Source organism: Gadus morhua, chromosome 2, assembly GCF_902167405.1.
Source record: "Gadus morhua chromosome 2, gadMor3.0, whole genome shotgun sequence".
Taxonomy (NCBI): Eukaryota; Metazoa; Chordata; class Actinopteri; order Gadiformes; family Gadidae; genus Gadus; species Gadus morhua.
In genome coordinates, this window is record NC_044049.1 from 25,713,798 (window position 1) to 25,724,636 (window position 10,839).

General features: G+C 46.9%; 1 protein-coding gene across 1 annotated transcript; it reads left to right on the plus strand.

The window, feature by feature from the left end:
* The first annotated feature begins 3,088 nt into the window (after positions 1-3,088).
* Positions 3,089-5,769, plus strand: LOC115535877 (cAMP-dependent protein kinase type I-alpha regulatory subunit-like). The gene is made up of 2 exons (XM_030347435.1): positions 3,089-3,294; positions 5,650-5,769. Exons 1-2 carry the CDS (start codon positions 3,121-3,123, stop codon positions 5,731-5,733), a joined length of 258 nt encoding a protein of 85 aa, XP_030203295.1. The 5' UTR covers positions 3,089-3,120; the 3' UTR covers positions 5,734-5,769.
* The last annotated feature ends 5,070 nt before the right edge of the window (positions 5,770-10,839 follow it).

Consider the following 10,839-nt stretch of genomic DNA (forward strand, 5'->3'; position numbering starts at 1 on the left):
AGAGAACACACAACTCTGACAAAATGTAGAGAACACACAACTCTGACACAATGTAGAGAACACACAACTCTGACACAATGTAGAGAACACACAACTCTGACACAATGTAGAGAACAAACAACTCTGACACAATGTAGAGAACACACAACTCTGACTCAATTTAGAGAACACACAACTCTGACTCAATGTAGAGAACAAACAGTTCTGACTCAATGTAGAGAACACACAACCCTGACACAATGTAGAGAACACACAACTCTGACACAATGTAGAGAACACACAACTCTGACACAATGTAGAGAACACACAACTCTGACACAATGTAGAGAACACACAACTCTGACTCAATTTAGAGAACACACAACTCTGACTCAATGTAGAGAACAAACAGTTCTGACTCAATGTAGAGAACACACAACCCTGACACAATGTAGAGAACACACAACTCTGAAACAATGTAGAGAACACATATGTCGACACATTAGCGCCATAACTCACTAATGTGATAAAAGATGCATTCGGGCGTATTATATTATTCCACACGCGTAGATATTAACTGCGAGCGTGAAAATTATCTCTGCGCGCGCGCAAATTATCTCTGTGCGCGCAAAACAGCCTCTCGCGCGTACAGCCTCTTGCGAAAGATGTTCTGCGCTCTCGCTCAAATTAAATTTTGGCACTATGGGGGAGGGAACCAAGGCAGCGCGGGCTTTCCTGTGATTGGCCGTTTCTGAAGCGGGATATTTGATTGACAGCCCTCCTCTCATTCAATGGCTGAAACTCAGAAGAACACCGCGTCTGGGCAGGTCCCTTCAGGTAAGAAACCCTTGGTGCCATAATTAGTGAATTATGGCACTTATGTGTCGCCATAAACACACAACTCTGAAACAATGTAGAGAACACACAACTCTGAAACAATGTAGAGAATGTCTCCACTGACTTTTTGCCGACGCTCTGATCCCAGGCCTCTTAAGGAGTTCTGACCCTTACGCAGACTTATTATTCTTATTCGTTTTTCCATTGCTATAAGACTCTCAGTATTCATTACAAAATACAGACTTTATTAATGGGTGCAGGTGCATGTATTTCCTCTGACGAGCAGCATGACGTCGAACTTCAAACACACTACATGGGTCTGCCTTCTCCCCCAGCAGGCCTCAATGCCGTGTGGACGGCAGTTTCCCACAGGAAAATGCATAGCATTGAATGTGTTTTTTGGTGTCTAATGTCATTCATGTACTCACTCTGCATCTTCTCTACCATCATCATCTTGACTCACCCTCCCCCCTCATCCCCTCCCCCCCCCCCCCCCCCCTCTCCAAGTCTCTCTCGCTCTCTTTCAGCTCACAGCTTTAGGCTTTTTACACACCCCAGATGGCCATAGTGTCACTTCACTCAAGATGTACAAACACACACACACACACACGCACAAGCACACACACACACACACACACACACACACACCACACACACACACAAGCAAAAACAGGCTCGCACATACACAAACACGCAAGCACAAAAAGGCACTAGCATGCACACGCATCACACATGAACAAGCACACACAGGCACACATACACGCACACACCCGGCAAACACATGCGCGCACACGTGCACGCACACTGGCACAGCCACTCGAGACTGCACTCTTTGGCAGCCATAGTGCCACAGAGTTTTTCCTCAGTTTACTAATCACAGAAGAATATGTCCTCTGAGACTCTTCTGGCAATGTCACCCAAATGACTTGCTTTCCTTAATTTGTGGGTCAACCGGCATGATATACTGTAGCATAGACATATATTTGAATATATATACAGAGAAAGAGAGAGGGAGAGAGAGAGGGTGTGGGAGAGAGGGAGGGAGAGAGAAAGAGAGAGCGAGAGAGAGATAGGTAGGCCGACCGATTTATAGATTAACAGATAGATGGATAGATAGGCAGAAAGCTGGATAGATCAATGAAGGGATGGGTGTAGCCTTAGATGGATGGAGAGATAGACGGATGGAAGGACTCACAAACAGAAGGACAGAGAGACAGATGGACAGGCATAGTTAATTAGGACATCAAAGCTTGCGTCGTGTCTCCCTCAGAGCCCCCGTGCAGATACACACACCTCTGCCGTCTGGCGTTCACCCCCCCCAAGCCGTTGCTCGGAACCGGTCCCTCATTCATTTGAGGACGCGTCGGTTTATCGGGTTTCGGCGTTGTCGGTTTGACTGCTTGTCGTTTTGTCGGTTGGTCCGTCATGCTCCCAAGGCAGCAGTCATGTGACGTTGTCGCACCTGTGAATGTGTGTGAGTGCGAGTGTGTTTGTGTGCGAGAAGACCGTTCGACGCTCTTTATCATCAACGGCCACTTTCACAGACAGACAGAACGTATGTCTCTCCTTGAAGTAAAGTGTCGAAACACACGCTGCTGTCCAACCAGAACCACTCGTTCCTTCGGTCAGACGTCCCGCTCTGAGCTTACGCCCCCGCAACGGGGACTAAGCTCTGAGCGGGAAGTACGACGCAGTCGTCCGAGCGGGATGTACGACGCATGGACGACTGCGGCGAAGGCAATTACTGCCACCGCCGCATCACAATAGGCCTTGATAGCAGGAGATGGAAGAGAGGGAGAGGGAGGGAAGGAAGGAAGGGGACGTGAGAGGAATCAAGACGGGAGTGGGGAGACGGGAGAGAGAGAGAGAGAGAGAGAGAGAGAGAGAGAGAGAGAGAGAGAGAGAGAGAGAGAGAGAGAGAGAGAGAGAGAGAGAGAAAGAGAGAGAGAGAGAGAGAGAGAGAGAGAGAGAGAGAGAGAGAGAGAGAGGAATCAAGGAGTGGGGAGAGAGAGAGTAGAGAAGGAGTGAGAGTGAGACATTATTGTAGTACCCGAGCGTTAATATCATTAATACCCGATGGTTCATGTTAATAATCACGCTAAATTCATACTTTAAGCCAGATATGTGTGATATAATCGTTATGAGCAAGCTGTTGACATTTACTTGTAAGGCGAACCAGATTATAACAGTGCATGATATAAAAGTATTGTAATACAAAAAAGTTATCACGGTTTTACTAAAATAAGGACTCAATACATCCTAACATCCACTGTCTCCATTCCTTCGCCAGGACAGAAGGCTACAATGACATCAGGCAACATGAGCAGCGATGAAGAGAGGAGTATGAGAGAGTGCGAGCAGTACGTGCAGAAACACAACATCCAGCAGCTGCTGAAGGACTGCATCGTCCAGCTGTGCTCCTCGCGGTCAGACCGGCCAATGGCTTTCCTCAAAGAGTACTTTGACAGACTGGAAAAGGTGAGGTGTCAATCATGAGCTGACATCTTGGGAGTCTCGTTTGCATTCTGCTCTGCTCTGAAGTCGGTTACCTTCGTATTGGATATTATATGCTGTTGTCTGAATGACCGATGTGCTGCTCTCACATTGCACTTGCTGCAGTTGTATGCTGTGATTTTGGTTTTTGATCATTTGGCGGGATAACTTAATATTAGTGTCCTCGTGGACTCACCAACAGGGGTGGACTGGGAGAAAAATTCAGCCCTGGCATTTTCTCTCCAGACCAGCCCACTACATTATTAGCACTAGGGGTGGGACGAAACGAACGGGAAGAACCCTGTATATCCGAATAATAGTGCAGTTTTTTGTTTTTCAAGTTTGTGTTTCTTGTGCTGCTGACAAGAAAGTTGTGAAACCCGAACAGGAAGTTAACAGACATCCTGTGGTTGCTGCATCTCCACCCTCCATATCTACTACAAAACCCTTGTTAAATATCACACATGATCCAACGCAAAATCCTCTCTTGCAGTTATTAGTCTGTGACTGTGAAAATCGTTTGGTGTAAGCCCAGCATTAGTTAAAACCAGACTCGGACAATAATAACAAAATCTCCTGACAAATAATCTAAATAGAAACATATTACAGACAGTAACAGCATTAGAGCTGAAACCAATTTGTTTTAACGGTGACTCAGTCATTATGAAACCATAAATAGAGAATTTAATTTTTTTTCTCATATTCTCATACACGTGTATGTGCACATGTATGTATACATGTGCACACACATGTATATGAGAATGCATATCTATTCAGACCTGTAATTCGGCCTACCTGCATGACTGTTAATTTAACTTAAAAGATATGCAAATGTTTGAAATTAAAATCAATGTGAAAATCTTCAACCAGGAAATAATCATAATCAAACCTCTCTCTCTCTCTCTCTCTCTCTCTCTCTCTCTCTCTCTCTCTCTCTCTCTCTCTCTCTCTCTCTCGAATAACTTCTAGCAGGTGAGGAAAACCTGTTTGACAGGAGATGATGGTAGCAGAGAATATAAAGAGACATTTATGAATAACCAATTGTCATTTTATCACACATATAGTTTCTTCACATAAACCTTTCAACATACATATTGCATTCCTCTCGAAATAGTCATCACCTCAGTAAACAATAAATGAATTGAAAGATTACAATAAATTCAATGGCAAATATTGCAAATTAAACTAATTATTTCCAATAGGATTACTTGTATTTTGTGCTAAAATTCAAAGTGTCACATCTGTATTTACAATACAGCTTGATTCTGCATCTCTATTTACAGCTCATTAGTCCATGTCAATGTTTACTGTTGCTATGGCAACAAGAGACTGCTAACGTTAGCAGCTGTTAGCTAGCTTAGCCAAATCATCTGAACAATAATAACCCATAATATCACAATTCGGCCTATTTAAACAAAATCAACCACAACTACCAACAATCACAGCCCTTCAACTCTGGGCTAATATGTTGTCGCAAGTATGCAGTTAATTAGGTCACATCACATTCAATGTAAAAACGTTTTCTACTTTGTTTTGGACATGTCTCAAAATGTAGCCTAGCTAGCCCCAGGCTAACGTTACTTAGCATATATGCCTCCACTCGCTCGTCTCCTGGCGCAGCAGCACCTGCTGGGGTGTGGACCCCGGCACCAAATAGGTCTGTCAATTTTGAACATTTAACTTCCATCTCCAGAGGTTTTTCAGCACCACCCGGGCGTTTTCAGCTCCGTACCGGCTCCCGCGACTCCGGCCCATGCCATGAGGTCCCGCCCACCCTGGTTTGTGTTGTGATTGACAGCACTGTCAGGGCTCTCTGAGCCAGTCAGCCCATGATTGATTGACAATGACAAACATAGACCAATAATATGCGTCGATGCTGGCAACACACTGCTAGCTCTCTGTAGCCCATTGGCCAGCCCAATTGGAGGGAATTTAGACAGAGAGGAAAAAAGAAAACATAGCGGACCGGACCGGCCCACATTGGGTCAACGGCCCACCGGGACGATGCCCGGTATGCCAGATGGCCAGTCCACCCCTGCTCACCAACCTTCTGGATTTTTAATTAACCATTTGACTAGCAACAGATATTGAAACAGGCAAAAATGATATTATCTTACGCAAGTAAAATGTTGATTTAGAAGCATTTTTTTCGGGACCATTAGAACAGATTTAGATGGCTTAGAAATACAGACCATCTACAGTAACCTTTAAAACATACATATGTCTAAATAGTCCCGAGGTTTCACGATTGAATGCTGCAGTAAAAGTCCTCAAGGAGTGAGGGAATGGAAGCGCCCACTGACCGAGCGCTCCCCTCTGGGCCTCGGCCCGCGCCACCAGGAGGAGAGCATGCAGATGCTGCTGCAGCAGAAGGCCTCGGGCTCCCGCTCGGACTCCCGCGAGGAGGAGGTCTCCCCCCCATGAACCCCGTGGTGCGGGGGCGCCGAGGTGTAGGCCTACAACGAGGAGGACACCGCCTCCTACGTCAGAAAGGTCAGCCCCCGCCGCCGCCGCCGTGTAGACACCGTGTAGTCAGTGTTGCGTTTTTAGTCTGTTATTTTTTTTTAAGTGTGAAATTATTTTGAAATGTATTGATTTTAGGATTCTAGTTCATTTCCCATAGGATAGCCTCATCCAATCAGGTCTATATTCTCGCGCAAAGCATCATGGGTAGGATATAACCCAACAAGAGGAAGAAGGGCAGTGAGAGTGTGTCCGGCCGTCTGTCTGTGGTTTCTTTCTACAACCGACACTGAGGCACACCCCCCCCCCCCCCCCCCCAACCAAAACCCAGGGAGGAGGTCCCAGAATAAAATCGGAATAACATTTATTGTTTTATGTATAATTTCTGATTAATATATTATTATTCTTAAGGCGCTTATGGAAGCATTATTCACTAATAAAACAAGAATTCATCGGCTGAACACACGAGAACATTCAGTTGGATCCACTGAGTTGTTTATTACAATTATGCTTCATTAACAAAAAAGACAGAAAAATAGTCCCTTACATGAACACAATAAAAACGAGGACTTAAACAATTGAAGCAGCAGACTTTACAAATCATCAACAGGTGAGCACATATCTTTAATAACTGAACATGTTCTGCGGCCGCTTGCTTCCCAACAGAACACAAAAAAATCAAGATTCAGTTTAAAGTCATTTACAACATGCAACATTATCCCATAGACATCTTGGTTATTATGAATAAAACATAACATCTGCTTTAAATCAGGTCGCAAATCAGGATTATGACAAAAATGATGATATAAGAGCCCTTAAGACTTAAACTGGTGAAGTCTGAAAATATATAAAGATTGACCATCAATAGGTATTTTATGTACATTTCAAATAATAAATGTGCTTATCTAACTATGGGAGATCTTAAAAGCCTTTTCATGGTTTATCATGCTATACCAGAAGAGAGAGAGAGAGAGAGAGAGAGAGAGAGAGAGAGAGAGAGAGAGAGAGAGAGAGAGAGAGAGAGAGAGAGAGAGAGAGAGAGAGAGAGACAGAGAGACAGAGAGAGAGCGAGAGAGAGAGACTATAACTGCCACAGAGACACTGAGTCGTCAGTCCTCTCAGTGTGTGTGTTTTTATGTAGGTTTTTTTTTGTGTGTGTGTCTGTCTGTGTGTGTGTGTGTGTGTGTTTCTGTGTCTGTGTGTGTGTGTGTCGGTGTGTGTTTGTATATGTGTGTGTGTGTGTGTGTGTGTATGTGTTGTGGCAACCCGTCTCTGGCACAGCGCCCCTGGAGGCCAAGGGGGCAGGTTGTGGAGGCAGTGTACCACAGATGGCGCCAGTAAGAACATCGGTGCCAATCATTGAGATGCTTCCCAAGCTGAGGTTTTTGTTTGGTTTGATAGATTTATAATTTGCTAATGAATAAAAGTGCCATTTTGGCTCTAAGTAAGCTCCAGTTTGTGTGCTTATTGGAAGGAGGCGGCTCACTCACCAAGCCGGGTTGCCACAGTGTGTGTATGTGTTTGCATGCGTATGTGTGCGTGTGTGTTTGTGTGTGTGAAAAGTGCCACCCCTCCCCCCCTCCCCCCCTCCACCCCTCCCCCCTCCACCCCTCCCCCCCTCCACCCCCTCCCCCCTCCACCCCTCCACCCCCTCCACCCCTCCCCCCCTCCCCCCCTCCACCCCCTCCCCCCCTCCGCCCCTCCACCCCTCCCCCCTCCTACTCCCCCCCTCCGCCCCTCCACCCCTCCCCCCTCCTACTCCCCCCCTCCACCCCTCCCCCCCCTCCCCCCCTCCACCCCTCCCCCCCTCCACCCCTCCCCCCTCCCCCCTCCACCCCTGAGGCACCCCGCAGACCCCCCCCCCCCCATTTCTCTACAACTGAGGGTCCACCGAGACGCCCCCCAGAGCCCCGGGAGGCTCCTGCTGCCCCCGGCTCTCTTTCTACAACCGACACAGAGAGGCTGACCCCCACCCTACCCCCACCCCCGGGAGGAGGTCCTCCTGGGTGAAGGAGGACCAGAAGGTGTGGAGGTGTGTCAGTGTGTCTGAGGACCCTCCTCCACCTGGGGACACTCTGTAGAAGGACAGAGAGCCAGCAGGCCGGTCCAGATACACTCCTAGTCTGGTGGAGCCAGCGGGGCGGAGAGGGAGGGGTGTCTTTATACCGTTGTACCAGGCAGAGTAACGAACATCATCACAATAAAGACTCCAGGACTTGTTGTTCCATCCAAGCACGCTGTCACCATCCCCTCCTCTCCTTGTGATTCCTCTGTATGTCACTCCTATCTCAACCACTCCTTCCCTCTCTACCTCCCAGTAACAGCGGCCAGTCAGAGCCTCTCTACCCAACACCTGGAGCCAGGAGTCAAATCTGTCTGGGTGATCCGGATACGGCTGGTCCTCTCCAACCCACGTCACCTTCCTGTTGTCCTCAGACAGAGAGAGTCGTCTGTTGGCCGTGTTGGGGTCCAGTGTGAGGTCACAGGCATCTGAGGGAGAACCAGACATGATGAGCTGCTGAACCGCTCTTCATCCTCATCATCATCCTCATCACTAGTACTGTTCTCCTGCGCTCTGTGTACATATACATAGATATGAACACATACATAGATACACACACCTCAACAATAACGTTATGAAAACATCAACAATCAGAGTCAGAAAGGATTAAATTGCAAGAAGGGTTTTACACCAACCAGGAATTTGGCTTGGTGAGTAAGGCGCATACATTATGACTAGAACAATGAACAATGAACAAACAGTGATAGATATATATAACACAATATAAACAAGCAGGGACATTAGTGATAAATTAAAAATAGGATGAATATATCAACAAACATCTCTCCTTGGATCCAGGACTTACCAAAGACAAGCAGCTCAGCGCTGTGATTGGCCGTGCCAGCGCTGTTGCTCGCCATGCAGCAGACCATGTTCACGCCGTACCTCCCACCTCTGACGAAGAGGAAGCCCCTCTCCACCCAGGCCTCTGATTGGTCGTCTGTGCCGTCCCTCTCCAGGGGCCTGCCGTTGTGGAGCCACTCTACTGTGGGCTCCGGCGTGCCGCCGGCGTGGCAGGTGTAGCGGGCCGTTTGGCCCACGGGCAACACGTGGGTAGAGGAGTGGAACTCTGTGATGCTGGGGGCCTCCTCCTCCTCCTCCGTGGGCATCACTGAACCTGAAGAAACCAGGAGGAGAGGAGTGAACGTCTACAACACGGATCTAGAGATGCAGCATCAGACACTCCCTTCACTCTCTCCTAACACCTGTCCACTAGAGGGCGATCCAGGGGATTCACACCCAGTATTCTGGCCTGCCTTTTCATATATGATTGAGTATCACAGCAGTGTCTACAAAGATTACCCAGGGAGGGGAAGTCACTCCACGAAGAGATTAACGAGTCGGGGGCGGAGCTTGTGGAGGCGAACGCAAAACCGTTCAGCAGCTCAAATAGAAACTAGTGCAAGTGAACCCAGAAAGGGTTGACCCTTGTGACCTGACCGTAGGAGACCACAATAGAAACCTGACCTCAGTAGACCACCATAGAAACCTGACCTCAGTAGACCACAATAGAAACATGACCTTGGTAGACGTAAACACATCCAACAACCTTTCAACTCTTAAAGAGTGTATTTACTGTATCTACGGCACAGAGAACAGAAAGGAGGAACCCTTCTCCACTCTTGAACACAAACAAAGTCTACGGACCCTCTTTGTTCCGCTCAGCCTCCAGATGATCCAGGTCTACGCTCTTCTCACAGATCCAGTGGTGCAGTCTGTTACACGGTTCTTCAGACCAGCCGTCCTCCCCTACTACGACACAGTCTCTTGCTCCGCCGTCATCGCGTGGTTTAACGTGTCTCCAACTGAGAACCACGAGGAGGAGACAGTGGAGGTCAGTCTGTCACTCTCAGAGAAGAGATGCTGCTGAACAGAGTCTTCAGTCTTACCTTGAGGTCATGGGGGTACCATCCACCCACTTGTGGGTCCCCTCTTTCTCTCGATCACTCAGTCCAATCCAGGAAGAACCCATCAATCTGCTGACAAACGCCTGTTTCCGAAGGTAATAGCATCTGTTGTCATGACCACAAAGTACACACACACACAGACGCACACACACACACACACACACACACACACACACACACACACACACACACACACACACACACACACACACACCAGTTCTTCTCTGCTGTTGATGACCACCAGGTCTGCCTTTCTCTTCTGACAGTCTTCTCTACTGGCCCTCCAGCCCTTCTTAGTAGTAGAAACAAGGTAGAGACTCTTGTCGTGAAGCATCCAGCCCTGAAGTGTCAATTCATCTGTTGAATGTAAAAGAACATCCTGAACAAACAGAGAACTGCTTATCTTACGGCCTTCGTTACGGACACACAACCCTGAGACCTGACCTTAACAGACCACATAGAAGCATGACCTTAATAGACGACAATAGAAACTGACCTTAGTAGACCACAATATGAATCACAGAAGCAGAGGGTGTTTTTGAAATGAATGTTGATGACGCGATTGATTTAATAACTTTGATAAAACCCTCACCGAGTTCATCCAGTAAGTTCTCTCTCCCCTCCCTCCAGGGTGACGGTGAGTCTAGGACAGGACAGAGGAATACAGAAGATATGAGCTTTAAAACAGAACGACATCGTCTCTAAACATCACAGGACCCACAGCCAACCAAACACAAAGTCAAAATATGAATACTAATTAAAATAGCAATAATTACGGTTATCAATACCATTATTGCTATTGTTACAATTATTCATATTAGTAGGCCTAACACAAATTCTAACAAATACAATAATGATCATTATCATTGCTATCATTCCAGGTTGAGCGCGCGCATTGCAAACTCAACCTCTAGTTGTAATTAAACCCATAGCTATAATGTGGAAACCCCAGTCGATAATGGAACACATTTCTGAGCACATAATATAATAACATTTAGCCTTTAATGTTACAACGTATAACATTTAGGTTCAGCTATCAAGTAATGAAGCAAGCATAATAATTTCCTCTCTACGTTATGAATCAAGCATCTTTTGCCC